General features: G+C 40.9%; 1 protein-coding gene across 3 annotated transcripts in view; it reads right to left on the bottom strand.

Annotated features, from left to right (window-relative positions):
* NUB1 (negative regulator of ubiquitin like proteins 1) overlaps window positions 1-20,482 on the bottom strand; it is a 28,878-nt gene extending 8,396 nt beyond the window's left edge. Inside the window, exons 1-12 of one of the 3 annotated variants that reach the window (XM_054021202.1) lie at window positions 20,270-20,481; window positions 18,196-18,393; window positions 14,502-14,619; window positions 14,222-14,389; window positions 11,236-11,294; window positions 10,009-10,079; window positions 8,279-8,473; window positions 5,979-6,067; window positions 4,370-4,476; window positions 3,407-3,593; window positions 755-862; window positions 388-540 (exon numbers count right to left, since the gene is read on the bottom strand). In XM_054021202.1, the coding sequence (XP_053877177.1) occupies window positions 388-540; window positions 755-862; window positions 3,407-3,593; window positions 4,370-4,476; window positions 5,979-6,067; window positions 8,279-8,473; window positions 10,009-10,079; window positions 11,236-11,294; window positions 14,222-14,389; window positions 14,502-14,619; window positions 18,196-18,203 (1,263 nt within the window). In that variant the 5' untranslated portion in view covers window positions 18,204-18,393; window positions 20,270-20,481. Of the gene's footprint in view, window positions 1-387; window positions 541-754; window positions 863-3,406; window positions 3,594-4,369; window positions 4,477-5,978; window positions 6,068-8,278; window positions 8,474-10,008; window positions 10,080-11,235; window positions 11,295-14,221; window positions 14,390-14,501; window positions 14,620-16,809; window positions 16,833-18,195; window positions 18,394-20,269 lie in introns of those variants that run through there. The other 2 variants (XM_054021203.1, XM_054021201.1) reach the window with 2 other exon arrangements.
* Window positions 20,483-24,759: the final 4,277 nt, after the last annotated feature.

Genomic DNA, 24,759 nt, shown 5'->3' on the forward strand with positions numbered 1-24,759 from the left:
CCTGAAATGGGAGTTTTGGCTGGTAAATCTATGTAGTTGGGATTCCCTATCTGTGCTCCCAAAGAGCACAGTTAAGTGCTAAAAACTGATGCAAAGTATCCTCATGTACCTCTTCAATATCATGGCAGTTCTACTTCTTCAGGCCTTGCACACTTGTGCCAGGTGGGAGAGAATTTGCCCCTTAGAATTTTAAATTTCTATTTCATACTTGCAACAACATATGGCAAACTGTTCAGTTTCACCATGAATACCAATGCAGAATTGATTAAAGCCCTTGGCTTTGTCTCACGTCTCAATACGTACGTAAGATGTACGTTCTGGAACATAAGTACTCAGACCTGTTTAATACTGTTCAAGGGCCTGTTTAATACTTTCCCAGCACCGTACCTCTCTTCTGTTGGTAATAAGACTGGCAGCCTCATCCAGGTTCCCATAACAAGCTCGTAGACCCAGACGAGCTTCCTGAGCAGAGAATCCCAGGACTAACAAATTATTGATTTTTTCAGGATCTATGGAGAGCTCTTGATACAAACCATTTGCCTATATGTAGAAAGAACAGAACAATCAATAGACTCCACCACTGGCATATATATTAAAAGTCCCTTCCCAAATTCCCTGTGCATTGGGGGAGGGAGGGGAGGTGGAAAGGAGAGGGGATAGAGAAGAGGAGGAATGCAAGAGCAGGCAAAACATGTGAGCTCTGTTTCCAAATGAGTTCCTATAATGTGATGTGCTGCACAGTGCAATGCCTTACCTTCTGAAGAAGTTCAACAGCCTCTTTTCCTTTGCCATTATGATAGTTTCCTATTCCCTGAAGGAGGTAAAGCCTTAGAAATAAAACTTTCTCACTTCCAGAACTTCCCTAAAGAAATTTTCAATAAAGAAAAAAGTTAGCGTATACCAGAGCATCAATCCATTTGATGGTAATTGTCAAGGCACTCAACAAGCAGGTGAAAAACCTTACATTCTAAAAGGATTAGAGATTTGTGCATGTGAAAGTTACAGAAACTAGACCCGCTCTTGCAGTCAGATCCACATGGGCGGAGCCCCACTGAAGTCAGTGGGATTCCACACAGATGCAAGGATCCAACAACAGGATCAAAGTCTGAAAAGCTATTTAAATCCTGTTACATGCTGCACTGTGCTATGGAAAACAGACTGAGAAGCAAAGAAAACCTCTTAATCAGGCATTCAGAAAAACATTTTATATAAAATTAAAATCAAAACTGAAGAAACTTTTTAGAAAGTTTCAAATTTGATTTTCTTTTGGATCTATTATGCACATACACACAAAGACACACACATACACACACAGACACAATAGTCTTGGGTTTTTTTAATATATTTATTTATAAACATGAGTATCTTCTCCCATCACAATATTATGTGAAAGATTCTCCTGGTCTATCTTCCTGCTGGAAGAGTTCACTTTAACAGATCCAAAGAAATCCAAAAGAACACTTTTGTTCACTTTAACAGATCCAAAAGAAATCTGATGAGGTTCAGCAAGGACAAGTGCAGAGTCCTGCACTTAGGAAGGAAGAATCCCATGCACTGCTACAGGCTGGGGACTGACTGGCTAAGCAGCAGTTCTGCAAAAAAGAACCTGGGGATTACAGTGGACAAGAAGCTGGATATGAGTCTGCAGTGTGCCCTCATTGCCAAAGCCAATGGAATATTGGGCTGTATTAGTAGGAGCATTGCCAGCAGATGGAGGGAAGTGATTATTCCCCTCTATTCGGCACTGGTGAGGCCACCAATACCTGGAGGCCACCAATACATGGAGTATTGCGTCCAGTTTTGGTCCCCCCACTACAGAAGGGATGTGGACAAATTGGAGAGAATCCAGCAGAGGGCAACAAAAATAATTAGGGGGCTAGGGCACATGACTTACGAGGAGAAGCTGAGGGAACTGGGGTTATTTAGTCTGCAGAAGAGAAGAGTGACGGGGGATTTGATAGCAGCCTTCAACTGCCTGAAGAGGGGTTCCAAAGAGGACGGAGCTAAGCTGTTCTCAGTGGCAGCAGATGACAGAACAAGGAGCAATGGTCTCAAGTTGCAGTGGGGGAGGTCTAGGTTGGATATTAGGAAACACTATTTCACTAGGAAGGTGGTGAAGCACTGGAATGGGTTACCTAGGGAGGTGGTGAAATCTCCATCCTTAGAGGTTTTTAAGGCCTGGCTTGACAAAGCCTTGGCTGGGATGATTTAGTTGGTGTTGGTCCTGCTTTGAGCAGGGGATTGGACTAGATGACCTCCTGAGGTCTCTTCCAACCCTAATCTTCTATGATTCTATGATCTTTAATGTCTATTGGTTCACCTGGTCATCCCTGCCTCATGCCTGCATGAACCCCCTTGAAGCCTGCAGAAACATTCTCCTATTGCTAAATGCTTGTGTATTGGGATTAGTGTTTTTGAGAGAAGATTCAGCCTTGTTTCCTTTGTTAATGAAAACTGTGTGACTGACTGTGGTGCTGCAGTGAAAGACTACTCCTTTATTCTTAAACTCATGATGCTAGGCCTCAAATAATTCAAGACTGGAGTAGAAGAAGAAAGCTACAAAATGTGAGACCAATGTTAGGGTAACAATTACATTTTTAAAATACTTTCCTTTGTTTAATACTACTTCAAGCAGTACTTTCAGAAGCCTCTAACCAATTTATGTGATCACTGTCTTCAAATTCCGATCAAGAACTAGAGCAACATGTTACCACCACCACCACCTTTCTTTTATGTCAATAGATCTCAAGGCTCATTACAAAGGAGGGAAGTATAATTTCCCCCATTTTCCAGATAGGGAAACTGCGGTACAAAGAGATGAAATGACTGGTCCAAAGTCACCCAGCAGGCCGGCGGCAGAACCAGAAACAGAACCTAGTTCTCCTGAGTCCCAGTCCAATGACCTATCCACTAGGCAGCTGTCAGTGTGCATGTTCAAAATGTAACTCAGTGAAAATATATATTGCAACTGTGAAAAATCAGGGCGGAGTGGGGGTGGGAGATAGTTGTCTATATAAGACAAAGCCCCTAATATCAGGATGATCTCTATAATATTGGGATGTCTGGTCACCCTAAATATGTAATACTTATGAAGGAATTCCAACATAGGTGATATATATACTGAATTAGCCAGGTAACATTATTTCCCCATCAGATAGAAACGTGATGCAGTTTGAAGAAAATGTCACTAACAATATACTGAGGTGAGAAAAGCAGCTATGTTGAATTCTCACAATGCATATCTAATGCTTTTACAGTGTTGACAATTACTCATCTGGAAAGAGTGAAAAGTAAAGGTTAAAGGGGACATATGAGTACTTTACATTCCTAAAAAAGTTATGAAATACTGGAACAACGAATGAATATTTGCTAAAACAAAACCACCTTCAGTAAAATGCCAGCATACTTTTATTGTGAGAAGTCTTTCGTGGTTTTCCCCATAACACCTCTCGAAGCATTTGTGGGCTGTGGCGAGCTTTTTCTCTGCATCATCAAGGCATTCCAGCTGTCCTAGGCGGAAGTAGCACCATACTATATCCAACTGCAACACTGCATAATTATCAACTGTATTCAGAAGTTCATTGCCACAATCACTGCAAAACAGCAATAAAATATTAACTAAGTTGCTTCTTCATTCCCTACTGTGTTGAAGAACTGGGACAGGAAAATGTGAAAAGGAAAAGGTGTGTGTGTATGCACATATCATGTGCATTCCGAAAATTTCTACAATCTGATCATCACACTGATATAAATGTAACATACAAAATTACTTTTTAATTTATCAAAATAATATGCTCTGCTCTCATGTCATGAGAATCCCTGGTATATCATATTATGGTATATTACATTTGACTTAAATCTACACTATCTTTACTTTATCTTGTTTCTACATATGATACTGCAGTTTTAAAAGTATAGTGGAGTTACAACACCCCAACCTTTTGGGAGGGTACAGAAACCAATTACCCTCATTGGAGGCATGTCAAGATCTAAATTGTGCTCCTTGGGAAGTCTCTCAGAATGTGTTGGCATATCAGAAACATATAGGGAGACCACCACTTTTTTGGACACCAAAGGGGGCTGCATTAGACTAGACTAAAGCAATTTTATCAACCGTTGCCCACTAGTGGCATGCTTGTGGAAGAATACCATGTAAAATAGTGGCTGTCGTTACTATAGAACAGTAGTTTTCAACCTGGGCTCTGCGGACTGTCTAAGATTTCCAAAGGGGTCCGCACCTCCATTTGATATTTTTTAGGGGTCCGCAAATGAAAAAGGCTGAAAACCACTGATGTAAAACATACACGTATGCTGTTCCCATAACTGGTTGGTACTCTAAAAAGCCAGAACAATTCAGAAAGGTTCTTACCAGAAGCGTTTATCAGCATCCAGCAAGAATGGCAGTGCTACAGCATATTCTTTTTTCTTCATGAATGCTCTGCCCTTCTCGTGATAACCCATCGCTAACAGAAGGGACTATGGAAATGGATTAAGAATATATTAAACCCTTATTATGTTCACAGTTAAAAAGAAATGTCATCGAAAATAACTTACATTATTTGTTGTCCATGGAAAAAAACACTCCATCAAGCCAGATTATCTCCCATCATTTAATGCTTCTTCCCACCCATCTACCCATGTGTTTGTCATTTGTGTTGTCCAATTTATTGAAAACAATGATTGCTACAGATACATGACATATTTCACCTGCCTTATTGTGAGTTTACTTGTAAAATGCAACCTAAATAGGTTTTCAAGAATTTACTCATAAACAGGACAAGTCTCTTACTGAGCATAACAGTGCAGAACAGCAGCCAGCCAGTGTTCACAAATAACCAACTAACCCTACTATTCCCAAATAGGTGATAAAATCCCATGAGTCACTTGCCAAAACTCTAATCTTAATTTTTCAATTCTACTGAACTAAATGTCAGAAATAGTGAATGTTGCTAAAAACTTTCTGGTTCTTGCACTATGCCAATGAACGGCATCATAAATAACATTATTTTATCTAAACGTTCTACAAGATTTCTTCCTGTACCTTTAGCGTCTTGTGCTCAGCACTGAATAAAATCCTTAAGGTGATTTTCCATTTCTTGCAATGTTGCATCAGAACATGCAGAACATATGCTATTTGGGGTTACCTTTGTAAAGTATACTGGAATATCAGCTGGGGCAGAATAACATTATGCACCATGTGAGGAAATCAGGTCACAATTAACACATTGCACTGGTGCTGCATGCTAGCTATTTCTTTGCTTCTGGGTACGATTCTAGGTGTTTGTTATGATTCTTAAATCTCTGAATGATCTAGTTATCTAAGAGATTGTCTCTTCCTCTTTTGTTCTGCCATAGTGGTCAAGATCTAATGAGTTGCTCTTGCTGTCGGTTCCTGGAGTTTCATTGTCCAGGACCAGTAGCAAGGCATTCTCAGTTGAAGGCTCCCAGATGTGGAATTCTCTCATTCTAATTGCCTACCAGAACCTAGGCTTGGTGACTGTCCAGGCACAAAACAAGAAGACATATTTGTTTAAAAATTCGACTTTGAGTTAACTATTAGCACATTTCCTGGAGCTTGTGATTTTAAACTGACTGAAATCTAATGTAGAAATTATTGTATATTGTTCTAACTAAGACACCCAGAAGTTAAATAGGTGCTGTGTAAAATACATAAATTAGTGTTATAGGTCCAGGCATGAAGACAAAATGCAAACACATTTCACAAGAGACCCTACAAGAAATCACAGACGTTAGACAACTGCCTGCCCTGAGACCATCAAAGTATTCCCAAATGTACTGGAGCACAGTTCTGCTTCACCTTTATCAGAAAACCACTTCTATTAAGCAATTAATTTTTGCTGGCACCTACAGAGGTTGTTTAAGAAACAGTTTTGATTTCAATATAATACTTAAAGTACCACATGTGAAGATTATTTAAAAGGTCTCTAAATAATATCTTCCTTAAATGTTATACTTACTTTCTTGGCTTGCTGAGGAATCTTGATAGATCTTCCAGTTTGGTTAGCTATGTCCAGATATGGAGTGGTATCTGGATCTAAATAATCCTCTGCAACAAAAAAAAAAAGAGTACCCACTGATTCATTATCAATGCCTTCAACAATAAGAACAAAGTATGATTATGGTCTTAAAACCATATCAATACGCATGTTGTTAAGAAAAACTGTAAATAAAATGAAGTAGAATAGTGTATGTGGCTTCCAGAGAGAGTTCTCTATTATGGCACCAATTATGCAATGAGAAATCTGATCCATGAATAGCCTTTCATGGACTTGTTTGCAGGATCTGGGCCTCTCCCTAGCTCAAGCCTGAATTTTTGAATGAAATTCTAAATTGTGTGTGCTCAACAACTGTTTCCTGCATATAAAAGCCAGGGCCGCTGTTAGAGGGTAGCAAGGAGGGCAACTGCCTGGGGCACCATGTCACTGGGGGCACCACAAAGCTAAGTTGCTCAGGCTTCAGCTTTAGCCCCAGGTGGTGGAGCTTGGGAGCTCTGGCTGCAGTCTCACGTGGTGGGGATTTGGCTTTCTGCCCTGGGCCCTAGAAAGTCTGATGCCGGCCATGCTTGGCGGACCCCCTGAAACCTGCTTGTGGCCCTCCAGGGAGCCTCAGACTCCTGGTTGAGAACCACTGCTGTATGCCACCCTCTCCTTCCCTCAGGGCATGCTAGGAACTGCAGCTGACAGAAACCTTCGAGCTCCCTCTCCCTCCCACCAGCAGTGTCTTCTATGTGCAAACTGGGCTCTGCCAAGTCCAGTGGCTCCTAGCAGCACTGCAGCCCATTTCTGGGTGGGAGGAAGGAAATTCTGCATGCACTACATTCATTTCTGGAAAATTCTGCATTGCGGAGTGGTGCAGAATTCCCCCAGGAGTAACTGTACAATGAAGGTGTGTTATTCTACAATACTTGCTCAGTATTTCTGGAACTAAGTTTATGGGGGTCTATGCAGGTGCAGAGATCTACCTGCAAAGAGCTTACTGAAGAACTGAAATCTAAGTTGCCTAACAGGCCCAATACAGAGGGGCATTTCCACCTACTTACATTTTTTGTTACAACCTAATACTATTGTAAGCAACCCATTATAAGAGAAGATTAGAGGAAACTCGTTTGTATACTTCTACATTTGACAGGACTTTAGTGAATAGTCCAGTTAAGTTTTCTATTTGTAGGTCTTTCAAGCAGAAACTAGGGAAATAAAAACATTTTTAAAACTTCAAACTAACAAAGGGCATCTTGGGCAGGTGTAGTGCCTGAAACTACTCTTAACTCACGTTTTGAAAATGACTACTTTCAAACTGACTGTTCCTTTAACTTGGTCCACAGTTGCCAACAGTCTCCATCAAAACTCATGGAGAAGAGAATGGCCTCACTGTGGACCAGAATGACAAGTGAACTACCTTGCATGGTGAAATCATGGCCACCTATGGTCATAACAGAAATAACTGACAGAGAAGGGCATAACAACTTACAATTTATCATTTTGGCCTAGCTATTTCTGCAATAAATACAAAACACGTTTCCAGAGTTGTCAGTATCTTAACTCTCAAGTGTCCCATTTAACAATAGATTCATACAGTACCTTCCTCAAAACTCAAAATGTTCTATGGAATCACTTCATCTTGAATGGTCCCCTTGAAATATGTGTTAACAACTTAGGCTAAACAATCTGTTCCACCTTATATTCAGCTATGTCTCACTGAGTACATTTCCCAGACTGAAGAAAATGTCGGTGTAAGCACGGAAGCTTGTCTCTCTCACCAACAGAAGTTAATCCAATAAAATATATTACCTCACCCACCCTGTCTCTCTTATGGAAACACGAGCATTATACAAAGAAGGTCTTTTAAGACAGGAAGTGAAGAAGAATACTATAACCAACAGGAGAAACCAATTTTCAAGTGGGCAGAATGTAATAGCACAAACTGGAATCTGGCCAATTTATTGGCTTTACTACCCTTAGAGTCACAAGTTCAAATAGAAGTAGCATGGTGCCTCCTAGGATCATGACAATGGCTTTGTTCAGCATCAATTTAGGAATGAATGAATCATCTAGTCCACTTCAAGCAAAACCCAAGTGCTGCAGGGAGGTTTCCCATCCAAGTACTGACAAGGCCTGACCCTGTTTAGATGCGATTAGATCACAACCCAAAGTTATACTAATCTTTCCACTTTACCTAGTTTTCTTTAAAATAGAAGTGGTTTTTTTTTAATTCATACTTCTACTGTCTTCTACTGCATGTAAGGGTAAAAACCCCATACCTCTCGTTGCCAGTATTTCTAAACCCTTCTTAGTTCTTTTCATCCTTTCCTTTCTTTCTTTTTCCTTCATGGTCTCTTCTTCATGTTGCATTTCTTCTTCCTGAACTTTTTTTCTGGTATCCTCCTCACTGTGTCTTAGCTCAAGCACCATGACCTTTACATTGTGTGTTACACCTTGCTCTTCAAGTGTTTTTCCTGAAAAACAGAGCATGATTAATAGGCAAATCAAATGACATTTACGAAGACAGTACATTTCATTGTACTGCCAGATAACATTTTAAAAACAGCTATTCCTGCTAGGAAGATTTCAACAGAAGCAACCACCTAAGGGCTAGTCTACACTGGCAATGCTAAAGCGCTGCCCCGGCAAGAGGTGTAGCTCCCAGCACTGCGCTCAGGGGGGTGTTTTTTCGATGTATCCGAGCCGACTTACCCCGCTGTGAGGACGGTGGCAAATCGACCTCTGCGGCTCCCCCGTCGACAGCGCTTACTCCTACCTGCGCTGGTGGAGTACAAGCGTCGATTCGGGGATCGATTGTCATGTCCCGATGAGAGGTGATAATTCGATCCCCGAGAGATCGATTTCTACCCGCCGATTCAGGCGGGTAGTGAAGTCGTAGCCTAACAGATGTATTGGAGCATAAGCTTTCGTGGGTGAATACCCACTTCGTCAGACGTGAAGACGTAAATGTATTTACCCTCACAACACCCCTGTGAGGTGGGAAAGTGCTTTTATCCCTGTTTCACAGATGGGGAACTGAGGCACAGAGAGACTAAGGCCCAGGGTCACACAGGAAGTCTATGACAGAAGGGGGCAGGAAACTGAACCCAGGTTCCTGATGGCCTAAGCTAGTGCCCTAACCATTGGTCCATCCTTTCTCTCCATTTACGTCATGATTTCTTCCAAGGTAGCTAAATTAGGACATCAATGAATGAATTAATAAAGAACAGAAGAAAGTTAATTTGTAAAGACAAAGCTTCTGTTCACACAAATGTCTTGCAAATCAAGAAAGATGATAAAGATAACAAAGAAAAGTTTAGAACCTGTCACTTTACAGCATGAGGTTTTGGTAAATTATGTGAATTAAATCTGAGAATGTGGAACATTGGGCTTTTAAAACACACAAAGTTGTCCTCTTCCATAATTCTCTCCTTTGATTTTGACCATCACAATATCTCAGACTTTCTTTAGAGTAGAACCTAACAAATATGACTGCTGTTATTGTGTAGCTCACGGGGTTCTCAAACTTCATTGTGCTGCAACCCCCTTCTGACAACAAAAATTACTACATGAGCACAGGAGGGGGGACCGAAGCCTGAGCCTGCCCAAGCCTCGCTGCCATGGGCGGGGGTGAGTCAAAGCCTGAGCCCCACTGACCTGGGGTGGGGGAGGCCAAAGTTGAAGCCCAAGGGCTTCAGTCCTGGGTGGGGGGGCCTGTAACCTGGCCCCTCCACCTAGGGCCAAGGCCGAAGCCTGAGCATAGCTCAGTCCCAGGCGGTGGGGCTCAGGCTTCGGCCCTGGCCTCAACAAATCTACGCCAGCCCTGGTTACCCCATTAAAACGGGGTCACGACTTTGGGGTCCCGACCCAAAGTTTGAGAACTGGTCTAGTTCTTATTTCCCTGCTATTAATATTGTTTCTGTGACTGAAAAAATGACAAGAAAGATGATTTCTAAGAAAGACATAATTACAAAATAAATATAACATATATTCAATTGGCGATACATACCAAGGTCAAGCTGCTTCTTATTTATAATTATTTTGATACATTTTTCTTGAAATCCATACATCTGTGCAATCCTGTGAAATAAAGTAGTTAATTCCAAAGTATAAAGACCTTCTTGTCTCATTTTGATATGAAATATTTTGGCAACATATTGCAATAAAAATTAAAATGTTATATATTTGTAACTGGCTTCAAACTTTTACTACAAGTCTGCTTGAAGATAAAATAACATACTAGTAACGGGACACAAATTCACCATATCAGGTGAGGAGAGGACAGGATATTGATATGGTTTCTGATTTTAATCAATAAACAGCAATAAAACACCCCCAATAAAAAGAAAAAAAAGTATTTATCCAATAAACAATGGAAAAACACTAGAAATCATTCCTTGTATCTAAGGGCTTGTCTACATGAAACAGTAATGCAAACTACAGGGAACTACTATGTAGCTCATTAATTGGTCCACACAGACCCTGCTGGTGTGCACTAAAGGTTCCATAGTGTGCTTTAAACAGTACCGTGTTAAACTGCAATAGGGAACATTGCAAAGAGTATTTACTACAGTATATATTATGTAATGAATAACGTAAATAATATACATTACTCATTACAGTATATATAAAGAGAAATTCCCCCAAAAAACTGATGTTGGGGCTTCTACATTAAACTCAAAAAATTGCTAAAAATAAACCCTGAAAAATGAAATCAATAAACCCAGAAAAACAGACGCCTAAGGTATTGAGAAGGGGAGAGCAGAACAGCCAGGAAAGTGGCCAGGACAGACCAAGTAGTTGGAAGGCATTCATATATGGCATATATTGTAAAGGAAAACACTTTGTACTCTCAGAAGCTCTAGTTGGTTATTAATTTAGAGCGGCAATTCTCAAACTATGTCCGTGGGCCATTAATGGCCTTTTAAGCATATGATGGTGGTCCATGGCGAACTAGCTTAAAAGTCATGCGGTGTTAACCCTTCACCTTGTTTCTACATGTTAAATCACATGACTTTTCCTCATAAGCAATTGCCACAGTAACTAGAGATGTTATGTAGTCATAAACAAGATGTGTCCATGAGACACACTCTATCAAGATATGCACCCTATGAAAGTTTGAGATCCCATGATCTAGAACATACTGTAATAAAGCACTATGCAAAAGGATGACATGAAACCAAACGAAGACACTAACCATTTAAAGTGGAAATAAGACAAAGATTATTATACTTACTGGGATCTTAGTTCCTCGCCAGTGATGATCAATTTAGTCTCCAGCAAGTTTTTTCTGGTCTAGTGTAAATATTTTTAAAAGTTATAGTATCCAGATACTTTGGGCATTTTCTTAATTAACTACTTTTGAACAGCCACAATTTCTCTCTTTATTTTCAGACAAAAACTATGTTAAAATAGCTTTAAGGTTGAGAGTACACATAGTAATGATTTACAGGGATGCTGAAATTATCCCAAAATAATCATTGTAAAGCCAGGAAATTCAGAGTTATGGTTAACTTAAATCCAAACAAGTTATAGAAATGCACAATTAAGGCACTCAACCTTAACTCTGCTTTTTTTGTCTTGCCACAGCATAGTCAGATTATAATTAAAGCCTATTAATGTTTGTGGTCCCAGATTAGACAGAGACATATTAGATTGTTTTTCCTCATAGTGATGCTACAGAGCAGAGTTAAGGTTGTTTAGGGTGCATACCCTGCACCCATAACGCATTCCCCATTGAGTAGAGCTATTCCAATGCATAGTTTTTTCAAATAAAGTTTTACCATTCAGGTTTTTTCCCCACAGTATTTTTCATAAAAGTTTATCTTTCAGCAGAGGCTGGCACATAAAATCTCCTTCAGAAACACTAACTACTGCATCTTTCATCTTTCATTGTTGTCAATATGAATAAGAGCACAGACTGCCCTCAGCAGCGATGGAAACTACCTTCTATTGTTACCAGTGGGAGTGAAGTGATCTTGACTCACTCCACGATGCAGTCAGGAAACAGAAAGTTGCTGAATGGAGGCAGTGGTCATCTTTGCTAAGGGTCTGTCCATCAGGAAAACTATATCACTATGTATTCCAGAATAAAAGTGTTTAGGGACTAATAAAAGGAATTACGCCAATATAATGACAGTGGTATAATTTTATAGCTGCATAATTATATCAGTGAATTTCCCCATACAGGCAAGCCCCCCTAAGAGCAACCCGGGGCCTCAATCGCATTAAAAATAGGAAACTGCAGTCACTTTCAAAGAGTTTGTTAATTTCTATGAAGATTATTGTCCAGCCTCTGCTGAATGATAAACTTTCAGTCATGAAGACTAATTCTAACTTATTTAATAATAATAATAAAAAGAACTACCCATTGTACTAGACCTATTCAAGAAACAATTTTTTTGTTGAGAATACCTGAGCTGAGATAATTTGGAACAACAACAACAAAGGTCTGACAAATGGTGCTAAATGTTTTTTTAAAAAAGACTCCTTTTTTAGTAAATATCAACAGAAAAAGATTTACTTTGCAAAAGTAAATTCATTCAGAAAACTGAGTAAATGTTCTCTCTTTTAAACAGAGGGTGCAATTGTTCTTTGTAATAAAACAAGAGGTTGAATCCCTGCTTTAAAGTGCAGAACTCAGCCTTAACTATGGAGCTGCAACTGGTGTGTCTATAAAATAAGACTATTTTTTTTTTAAACGTTGAGGAAAATTTAGTCATTTTTGTCAGAAACCGTGAAAACCAGGGACTAACGGTGCTGACTTGAGGCAGGTACATAAGCCTGGTGTCCATGGATGTCCTCATCTACCCAGCTATATAGTCATATACAGTACTAGAGTTCTGACCTGATATTTCTTGAAGAAAAGTTCTCAAATATGCTGAGTCCTCTATCTGGTGGTTTTGTAACATGGCCAAGTGTACAAGACACACTAGACAAACTATTTTTTCCATTCTGTGTCAAGTTCAAGCAATGGACTTAGCAAGTTCAAGCTAATTTGCCTCAGATGGCTAGTTTGGGAAAGTAGTTAACTGACCCATAGATTAACCAATGCAAACATATCTGCAGGTCGTATCATTAAAAGCTGGACATCTACCATTTAAAGTAGCTAAGTTTACAATTTACAGTATTACTCAGGTATATAGGTATATCATAGTTAAAGTAAATACTAGGACTGTCAAACAATTTTAAAAAATCTCAATTAATCGCAAGACTAAAAAACAATAGTTGTGATTAATCACACTGTTAAACAATAAGAGAATACCAATTTAAATTTAGCATGGAAGCATGACCTCTGGAATGGTAGTCGAAGCACAAAGGGACATATCTGGCACGTAAATACCTTGCAACGCCAGCTACAACAGTGCCATGTGAATGCCTGTACTCCCTTTCAGGTAACGATGTAAACATTTGTAAGTTGCACTTTCACGATCAAGAGATTGCACTACAGTACTTGTCTGAGGAATTGAAAAATACTATTTCTTCTGTTTACCTTTTCTACAGTGCAAATATTTATAAACAAAAATATAAAACAAGCATTGTACACCTTGTATTCTGTATTGTACTTGAAATAAATATATTTGAAAATGTAGAAAACATCCAAGATATTTATAATACATTTAAATTGGTATTCTAGTATTGTTTAAAAGTGTGATTAATCGTGACTTTTTAAAAAATCTAGTTAATTTGTTTTGCGTTAATCGAGTTAACTGCGATTAATTGACAGCCCTAGTGAATACAGTTGTCACATAAGTGTCCTTTACATGACAAAAGATAGTGTTGTTTTGGGGTTACTTACTGTGCCTAAATAAGTATTTTGTTTATAATTAAAACTGTGATTAAACAAAGAATATATAAAAAGAACAATATCCATATACTGACAACTTTAGATGTTTTATAGAAGTAGTAAAACTGAATGAGCACCATACATTTACTTTTAACTTGGCTGGTGAGATCAGAAAAGATCAAGTTAAATTTGGTTCATTTTTCTCCACTCAGAATTTGTTTCTGAATGACCCTAAAGAGGGAAATGCTGCAATGTGTTTTATTTTTTTTCTAGGTAGTTTTATGACTGAACTGAATTCCTTCCTTCTCCAATCAATTTAGCTTCTTTGCACAAATGAAATGTTTTGCATCAGATACAGAATTAATGAAAGTTGTACGGCCTTTACTATAGATTTTAGTTATGCTTCTTTTCATAACTTTAACGTATACAGACTTACTTTTCTCATCTTAGGAGGTAAAACCACTTCAAGTTTTGCAACCCCTGTTGTCTTATAAGCTTCATTTCCTGTTCCACGCTCAATTGCTTCACATCTTATTTCTTCAAGAATGCACTCCGTTTCATTTTCACCGAGATTCACCTTGGCTGAATATTTCTGTGCAAGCTCCTAACAGAAAAATAAAAGAACATACATTAGTAAAACATAAAATAGTAAAATGTGTCGTGTATGAAATAAAAGTGAAAAAAATGACTGCAGAACAACGAGGCAGAATACGTACCTTCAACTCCAGACCAGATTCTTTATTTTCATTTGTGTATGGAGGTTTCCAAAGCTGAATTTTGTCTTCTCTTAAACAATTTTTAAGTTTTGCTGCAAGGTATTTCTTTTGCGCCATTCTTTAATACAAAACACAATAGGAAAAATGAAAAAGCTAACTAATCTTTTTGTATGTTTGTTTCTCTGATGAATCAAAAGACCTTGTTTAACTCAGGCCCAGATCCTCAAAGGTATTTAGACATCTACCTCCCATGGTTTTTACTTAAATCACCCATCTTTGAGGATCTGGGCCTCAGGGAACATGCACTGTATTGTTCAGAGTTCTGTAAGCAGACTGCATTTAATATAGGATTTTAAAAATACACAAAGCAAATTTACAAAGATTCTAATTCAATTTTTATTGTGCTCTGATAATTATGTAATAATTGGAAAAACTTTTCTATTTAAATATTAACATTTTTTCTTTTTATTACACCAGTTGCACAGGAGGATGGAAATGTGTTGGCCAGTGTTGATTTCAGCGAGATAATGGCTGCCAGCAAAACATCAGTAATGCAGTTTTTACATATAAATAACCAAACAAGTGAAGTACAATGTGAAACCAATAAATGAACTAACTCTTCAAATTTCATTTAAACTTGGAGATGGAAATTTGCTGACAATTCTACAGTATTTTCTTTAGTCTGCTTTTATATACTTCTCTTTATTGTAATTTCACTGTTAATAAGGAAAATTCATAAGTTAAAAATAATATATTAAAAAAAAAAAAAAAAAACAGAGACCCTGCTCTTGCAGCTGGCTCCATGCAGGTTAACCACTGGGACTGAACAGAGCTAGCTGGAGGATCAGGGCCCAATGTTTTTTAGGGTACCAGTGACATCTTGGATTATAAAAACTAAAAGAATTTTTAAATCACTTTTTAAACCATATATGCTCTATTTTTTCTCCATTTTCTTAACTGCCAACAGTCCTGGTTTTGGCCACGACTGCTCTGTCTTTACTAACCTACCTAGCTACCATTGTGGGAATGTTGGCAGCTTGTGGCAACAGCGGGAAGCCAAGGAATAGTTTCAACTCTTGCTCTCTGCTGGAGTTTACTCTCTCACTGATTGGATAAGCAGGAGGCTATTAGCTCAGCTAAACTTCCAGGCCCCATTGAACCAAATCAGAACACTCATTATATCAAAGTGCCAACTCTGCTATACTGAAGGTCGAGCAGCATTTTCTGTTTAAAGATCAACTCTAAAATCTGCATGCTTACTCAGCTTGTCTTGAAAATTTCTGTGCCTCATGGGGATGCTGGGTAGTGTTAGTGGTCCAAATTTGGGGTCATTTCAGCAAGGTGTTCTTGAGATACAGCCCTCCAAAAAAGCCAGCATTTTACAAAATCAACAGGTTCTTTTTATTTCGTTTTTCCACATACCATGGCTCTACTTGTCCCCCCACTGATCTCATTCACTTGACATTTTATCTCAGCTGGTCCATGGCACCCACTGCCCCTTTGGAAAAGCAATACTGACAAAAGTGACAGAGTCCTATGGCACCTTATAGACTAACAGATGTATTGTAGCATAAGCTTTCGTGGATGAATACTCACTTCGTCAGATGCATGTAGTGGCAACTGATGAAGTGAGTATTCACCCACGAAAGCTTATGCTCCAATACGTCTGTTAGTCTATAAGGTACCACAGGACTCTTTGCTGCTTTTACAGATCCAGACTAACACAGCTACCCCTCTGATACTTAATGCTGACAAAGTTAATATGGAAGAGTTTAGCTGTCTAGAACAGTATGTGCTAAAACTTGCAAGCCAGAGATTGAAACGCGCATGTGCAGCAAGCCTATGTATGAGGGTGTGTCGGCAATCCATTGTCACAGTAATTTAGTGGCTCCAGGGGACATAGTACAGATATCATTGAAGCTGAGCTACACACATACACTATAAATTCAAACCCTACCCTTGGCAGAAGCCTGAGAAAAGGCATGAGATACTACCAGGCAACCTTTACTTTGTGTTAATAAATTGCTTTGTGACTCTAACACTCCATCTCTGCCTCAGCCAGAATAGGCAAAGTGAAAGCAGGCCTCAGAGAGGGAGGAGGTAAGACTCTTGAACAGCTTAATATTGGCCTACCAAGTTAGAGGAGTCACATCCTGGTAAATTAGGAAACCAAGGTAGTGGGGAGAGGGAAGAGGTAGAGATGGAGGAGATACAAGGGAAAAATGTGAATGCAGAGGAAGGATTCTGGTGGAGGACTTTTGGCCCCTAGATACCCAAGCTTATTTAGAAAAAATATTCCTCAGCTTACATGGAAAGGTTTTTTAAATGTTGGCATTTACACATTCATTCCTCTAAAACTGGGTGTTAAAATAGATTAATCAGTTTCGCTTTTGCTTGTAGATAGTTTCACTTCCGATCTTGTATATTAGGACAGTGCTACAGAGAGTTCATGGGAAATGGGGAAAAAATGAGAAACGTTTCTATTAATATTTGATTTTGAAAAGGTCTTCCCGTCCTAAAAAACAAAAACCTAACTTGTGGGCAAAGGCTACCCTTACCAGGAGACAGCCTCCCTGTAATCTGATCGACACGAGATCAATTTACACTGGGTGACATTTGGAAGCTTCTTTGTAACCACAAAGACAAGAAACTGTTTTGTTTTTTTGTTTTTAAATAGAAATGTTAATTGTGTAGAAACTGATGTAAGCTGCCCAGTCTGTTTTGTTTCTATTACTTTGGAGTAGTCCTTCTCCAGCCTTAAGAGTAAAGATACACTCTTGACTATTAGTCCCTGGAAGTTCCCGGTGCCGCTGCACAGAGTGAGCAATGTATTCTTTTACTTGAAGGGACTTTTTTTTAGGCAGTGGCAGAATATCATCTTCCAAAAGAAGTGGAAACAGGGTAAACATATTGAACTCCAAACAAATAAGAATAAAGCACAGGGGGTATTACTAATACAGTCTTCCCCCTACGTTTTCATCCGCACACAATCACTTCTTTTTTAGTCAACATTTTATTCATTTACCCTATTATTATTTACTATTTTTATCTTTTTTCAATTCTGAAATCATTTTATAGCAGATATTTTACTTAACATATATTGCCTTAAATAATAATTTATCCAAGTAACAGAGACTTTGACATTTGTTGAGACCAGATAAAAAATCTCAAATTGTTACACTGTATCTACATGCAAACCTCCTTTAGATGTTTTACTAAAACTCCAGATCTGTTCTTTTTGTAACAACTTCCATTTCCCTAAGTCTTCAAAATATATCTGTCACATTGGAGAATATACTAACTGCAATGTGCAGAATTTTAAATTCAAACTGAATCTGAAAACTGATCATACATACAGTGGCTTTACTATCAACATTTTTGGTATAGTTTTGTAAATCAAGCTTAGCTGTTATTTTTATTAAACTATTAAAGCAGAAAATAGGGACTGAAAAATCATAACTTAAATGTATTTTACTCCCGTTCTAACAAACTATCTTAAGAATATTTATATAAAAAACAAAGTAGTTTCACTTTTGTAAAGGGAAAGATTCAAGCCACCTTTTTACCTATAAAAATCATCCATGTTTATTAAACAAAGTTTAGAGCCATTTTTTGATCTTACTATTAATATTCATTTATGACAAGTAAACTGCAGTATTCAAAACAGAATTCTTAATAAAACATTTAGACGTACCTCTCCATCGTCCGACATTAATGTTCCTGGAACGATTCAACTTTCACTTTCGTGATGCCTTGCGTCACTAAAAGCTATGGGGTATTTCCCAAAGCTGTTTTCAATAAAAGATTGGGGGTATTTCCCAATGGATGTTTTGAATATAACATCAGATGTTTATGAATAAAAAGCAGTCACAGAATCAGTTGCTCCCCTATTCTATATGACACACAAGAGAAAATGGGTAAAGAAATAAGATTTGGCAGCCTCGTAGAGGGAGGGGAGCAGGGGTGAAAGCTCACTGAGCAAAACACATAACTTGGGGCTTTGCTCGAAGTGAGGCGGCATGGCTAGCTCAAGGGGGAAGCTCATGTGGCACGGTCTCCTGGAAAGGGACCTAAAGACCACAGTAGTGTCATGGTGGTTAATGTTAGAAGTTCCATGGAAGGATTTGGACCCGTACACTGCAGATTCTCTACCAGGCATGCAGACCTGGATTTTCCCAGAGAAATCTGGCCTGTGTAGCCACTGCTCCTGCAAATCCAGCATCCCTGCTTCAGTGAAAGAATGATGCAGCCGTGATGGGGTATTTCATAAATGCAGACTGGTATGTAAGTACTAAAATAATTATAGCTCTACATTTTCTCTTTCTGTGGCAGTGGCTAATCCTGCCTTTAACCGTTTGTAGATAATCAAATGCAACTTGGTCTTTGTGGCACTGTTCGACTTAACCATGCCAAAGAATCAAGTTTAATGGAAATGAGAGATTAGTTATTCTGGGGGGGAAATGGCACTGTCATTATCTTTAGGATATGTGGCTATCGTGATAAAAAGTACGACCAGTCCCAGAACTTGGGTGTATTTTTAAATAAAAAGTATCCAAATATAATAAGAGTAGGGTGGTATGCTATGCTCTATAAGGACCTGTATACAGTAGTAAAACACTATGTCTACACTACAGCCACCATAGGGGCACCACTACAGCGCTGCAGCTGTAGCACCATAGTGCAGACGTTTCCTATAGTGATGCAAAGCGCGTTTCTGTTGATGTGGTTAATTCATCTCTCCAAGGGCTTGCCTACACTTACATTGCTCCAGTAGTGTTGTTGTTGCACATAGTAAAGATGCTACCTAGGCCAACAAGAGAGCTTCTCCCATCAGCATAGGTCTTCCACCTCCCAGAGAGGTGGTAGCTATGTAGATGGGGGGAGCTCTCCCATACACATAGGGCTGCCCACACTGGGAATTAGGTCGGTATAACTGTGTTGCTCAGGGGTGTGAATGTCCCACACCCCTGAGCGACATAGTTATAGGCAGTGTGGACCTGGGCCAAGAGGCAATACCTACATCGATGGAAGAATTCACCGGGCACTAAGTCAACCTATGGCGCTCAGAGCAAGACATTTGTCACAGCCCTGAGCCACATAAGTCGATCTGATTTTTAAACATGTCTAGATCTCAGGTTTGCAACTCGCTCCCCGCGCAGTTTAAAGGGCTGCAGAACAAGGCAGGGAGGGTTAAACACTGTGTCATCCATCTAGCCCTCTCACCACCTCTAACCTAACCTAGGGTGACCAGATGTCCCGCTTTTATAGGGACAGTCCCACTTTTGGGGTCTTTTTCTTATATAAGCTCCTATTACCCCCCACCCTGTCCTGATTTTTCACACTTGCTGTCTGGTCACCCTAACCTAACCAGGCCTGTCCGCCTAACACCGGCTGTCGCAGCGCTAAAGCCACTCGGGGGCGGGGGCGAGCCCTGGGCCCGGCCTCTGCTAGGGCAGACGAGCTCCCAGCCCAGCTGCCGCCTTTGGCCTCAGCGGCAGCTGCTTCTCAGTGGCCGGGGCCGCGATCCCCGTGCAGGGTCGGGGGGTCACGGGGAGAATCACTCCCGGAGCAGGGAGGGGGGAATGTGCGTGTGGGGGGGCACCGGGCAACACCGCGCCTGCGTCCCCCGACACAGTAGGCGGCAGAGGCAATTGGGGGCGGGGACAGTTGAGGAAGGGGAGGGGGCGGGGCCCGGCTGCGCCAGCGCGTGGCTGAGTCTCTCCCAGGGGCGGGAAGGCCCCGCCCCCACCCGCCGGGGGCTCGCTCACCTGTGTAGCTGCCGCTGCTCGGCGGGCTCCCGGCCGTTTGTTTACGTCGCGTTCGCAAGGTCAGCGGGAGGCGGGGCAGCCGGCTCCCTACGGAAGCCCGGAAGCGGCGAAGGGTGCGGGGAACGAATCTCACGTGTGCAGGAAACGTGAAGGCCGGCGCCGGCGCCGCCACCATCTTAGCCTCGTATTCCCGCGCGCCCCTAGGGGGCGCCATCCGCCCGGGCCCTAGGGGGGAGCTCGTGAGGTGACCGGCCGCGGGCCCCGGCCCCGCCGTGGTAAGAAAGAGGCGGGGCGGGAACGGGAGACACCTCCCCGCCCCCCGTCACTGTCAATGGGGCTGGATTTGAACATCTAGATGTAGCTGTCTCCGTCTTACACGTCGAGGTAAGGGCTTGACGTGGGAGAGGGTGGCAGCGAGGGAAACTGCTACCAGGAAGGAGAGAGCCTGGGAAAGAACCATGTCTCGTTTTCTTACGTGCCCTGCTTTGCCAAGGTTTCCTCCCGCTGGGTCTCCTCTCTTCCTTCTCTTCACAGGGCCCATCTGCACGTGTAGGAGCCCAGATACCCCGGGGATCCTCTCTCTGTCCTTGTCTGCATACATGGGGGACGTTGATACCAGCATTAGCTATTCCAGGATCCTTATTATGGTGTAATTGAGCTACTCCAGAATAGCTATCCTGGTCAATTTCCCTGTGTAGACAAACCCTGTTTAGGCAGAACTGTGACTGTAACCAGGATAGCTGAGGCTACATCCTGCAACCTTTTAAATGTGAATCCCACAGGTAGCACAGCCCAGTGAATAGGGCACTGAACTGCGATTCAGGAGCTCTGGCTCTTCCACTGACCTCCCCTGTGACCTCGGGCAAATTGCTTCTGTCTCCTGACCTGTAAGATAGTGATATTTACGTGTTTTTTAAGAAATAGGTCTATGGCTGAAAAATGCTATGCAAGAGCTAAGGCTATGAATACACTAGGAATGCTTCACTGTTATAGGAATACTGGTATACTATCCTGGCAAAGCATTCCTAGTGTGGACACAGCTATACTGCCAACCCACGACAAGTCCTGCCCAGGTAATGGTATGGTACGGAGGACAGTGATGGTCATGGTTGTGTGTAATTACGAGTGCAGATTTGGGATTGTGGAGGGGCACAGGGAAAATGGCAGGAGTTGTTAGGATGGTGTAAAATACTATTATGTTCCCAGCTGTTTCTGTTATCTTCATGGGCAAGTGAGCAGCCTGTGGTGCACAGCTGCAGCTATGAGTCTCCTGAGGTGGCAGCATGAGCTCTGACAACCAGCTGCAAATGTTCCAGACTCAACACTGCTCCACCAAGCATAGGAAGGCTCAGTGGAAGTTTATGAACGAGTAGTGATTTGAAGTTGAGGTGGGCACAGAGAAAATGGAAGGTTTTTTATATGCCTTTCCTGCCCTAAAGAGGGCAGTGTGGCTGTGTTGCTGCTAAGCAAACTTAACCTCTCTTCCATTTTTTGCATGTGAATTTTCTCTGACTTTGAGATAGTGGCAGTAGTGAGGGAGGAATGGGGATCACCTATGGAGGGGATAAGGGAGTTCATGGACATTTCACTGCACACCATTCATTTCTCCCTTTATGTCTCTTACAGGGTTTGGAGTGACCACGGGGAAGTCAAGGGCTGTGAGGAGCACAAATACTATCTGGAAGCAGTGTTGAGTCCCTAACCCACATCAGTACCAGTGCAGGGAGAAGGGGCTCTGCAGATGGTAGAGAATCCCAGAGCCCCTTCCCTGATTGCAGGGAAGTGGAGGGGGGAAGTGGCATGGGTCTTCCCTTCCCCCACAGATGCTACAGCTGCAGGGAGAAAGGAGAGGCTGAGTCCTAGTCTACACTTAAAACTTAGACTGGCATGGCTATGTCATTCAGGGACAAGAAAAAACACCCCCCCAACCCCTGGCGACATAGGTATGCTGACAACCCCGCCAGTGTAGGCACAACTATGTTAACAGAAGTGTCTTTCTGTCAACATAGATAATGTCCTTTGGGGAGGTGGTGTTCCTATACTGAAAAACTCCTGTCGGCGTATGCTGCATCTGCACTAGGGTGCTATGTCATTATAGCTGTGGCAGTATAGGCTCAGGGTATGTCTATGCTACAGCAGCTGTGCTCTGCTGCTGTAGCACCATAGTCTAGATGCTTCCTACATCCTCGGAAGGATTTTTCTGGTGGTGGTAATCCATCTCTTCAAGAGGAGCTTGCTAGGTCAACAAAAGAATCCTAAATTAAATAAAATAAATAAATAAATCCTAGCCATGTCTACACCGGAAGTTAGGTCAAGCTACCTATGGTGCTCAGGGCATGACATTTTTCACAGTCCTGAGTGATGTAGCTAGATTGATCTAATTTTCAAGTGTGGACCAGGCATCAGAATATCTTCCCCTTTCAGAGAGACCTCAGCTGGTTTGCAGCTGCATACGTGCACTGTAGGAAAACCTTAAGCCTTGTCTACAAATCAAGTTGTATAACTTTAGCTATGCTGGTAAAACCTGTGTGTGGACACAGTTATATCAGTATAAAGATATAATGAAGGTATATTGTATCATAGAAATGCAGGCTTGGAAGGGACATTGTGAGATGATCAAATCCCAGCCCCCTGTGCTGAGGCAGGACCAACTATACTTGAACCATTCCTGACAGGTGTTTGGCAGTCTGAAGGACAATGTTGTGTCCATAGCAGCCTTCGCAAGTCTTGAAGCCCTTCTGGATGGTGCTGATGGCTCCTCCATTCACTGACCAGTCTGTGATCCTAGCCACAAGGCAGCTGGCATACAGTTTGTATATGGTGGAATAGAGAGAGATGGGTTGCTGAGGTTGTCTCGCTTGCCTTTCTTGTAGAGGAACACCATCATGGACTTCTTCCAGAAACTGGAAGTACGGCAGAAGTGTTTGCATTTGTTGAAAATAGCAGTTAATACCAGGCAACTAGGGTCTTGTTTTTTCATGAAGCTATAGCAAATGCCATCTTTTCCTGGGACTGTGTTTTTGGTCTTTTGTAAGTCTGGTCATTACTTCCCACGATGTAATGTCTTGTTCCAGGCCCCCTGCATAGTCAACTCGGGGTAGAGGATGAAGGCACCCTAGACGCATCTTCTGTTGGTGTAGGCTGCGTCTATGCTCTGGGGTTAGGCCAGCATAGCTATGTGGTTCTGTGCATATGGTGCCATATTAGTGTAGATACAGGCCACAGCAATGGAAGAGGTTTGTCCATCACTGTAGGAACTCCAGGATCGCTGTAGGTCGGTTGGCAAAACTATGTCAGACAGATGTGTGGATTTTTCAACCCTCAGAGAGCAGTAGCTGTGTGAACCTAAGTTTTAAGTGTAGACCAGGCCTTAGAAATTAACCCATGATCTCTGCCAACAGCCTGATTCAATAGCTCTAAGGTATGAGCCACCAGTTTATCTCAATAGAGTGTTTTCAACTCAAAGAGAATACCTTATTGAGATGAATATAACTTAATATAAAAGCTCTAAGATATATGAACTGTCCATTCAGCTCAAAAGAATATTAAGTACAATATTAAAGTCTCTAGTTGTAATTTGCCCTGCCCTAAATTGCAAGGAAGTCTACAAAGATTTAAATTTAAAAGGAGTAAGTATTGCTCTACATTTAAAATGTATGCTGGCATAGCTATGTCTTCCTCTCAGAGTATGCTGCGTCTATATTTTCTGTGCCTTTTAATTATTGCCTAGTAAAAATAGATTGTCTTCAATTGATCATTGATTAAAAAATTAAAACATTAAAAAATAATAAATTACTGGAGATTTCCTGGCTTCCATTATGTGAGGCTGGCTAATTTAGTGCCCAGTCCAACTACCATTGAAGTCATCGGGTATCCCACCTTTGAATTTAATGGAAGCTGGATAGGCTCTTAAAGCCGAGGGCAAAAACCTCACACAGTTATCAGCATTTAATATCCGTGTTTACCATCCCTAACTGTAAACTGACTGGAGAACTAGGCCAAAAATCATCCCAAAGCATATTGCGCAGTTAAGATGATCCTTTTAAAAGTTCGGAGCAACTAATTCTGCATAGTGTTCATTAATATTTGTAGACCAGTTTTAATATAAAAGTGGTATCATATTATTATGGTTATTAGGAAACTATATTTCCTTGAAGTTTGTCTCATAAAGCAGGTGCCCCACTTACTCAGATCTTATTTTAAGACTTGTCTACAGGGGAAGTTGCCTGGCAACTGGTATTCCCCTATAGCTATGCCAGTCCCTGTGTGGACACACTATTCCAGAATCGGTGTGACTTTATTCTAGAATAATTATGGTATAAAGTCACTTTTATTCCAGAATAGGGTGTCCACATGTGGGATTTATACTGGCATAGCTATAAAAGCTCTAAGATATATGACATTAATATTCTGCTAAATAAGTACCAATCAATTTCCCTGTACAGATAAGTCCTTTAGTAGCTTTGGCTGTGTAACAAGTCAAATGGAAA

The sequence above is a fragment of the Malaclemys terrapin genome, chromosome 2 (genome assembly GCF_027887155.1).
Source record: "Malaclemys terrapin pileata isolate rMalTer1 chromosome 2, rMalTer1.hap1, whole genome shotgun sequence".
Classification (NCBI taxonomy): domain Eukaryota; kingdom Metazoa; phylum Chordata; order Testudines; family Emydidae; genus Malaclemys; species Malaclemys terrapin.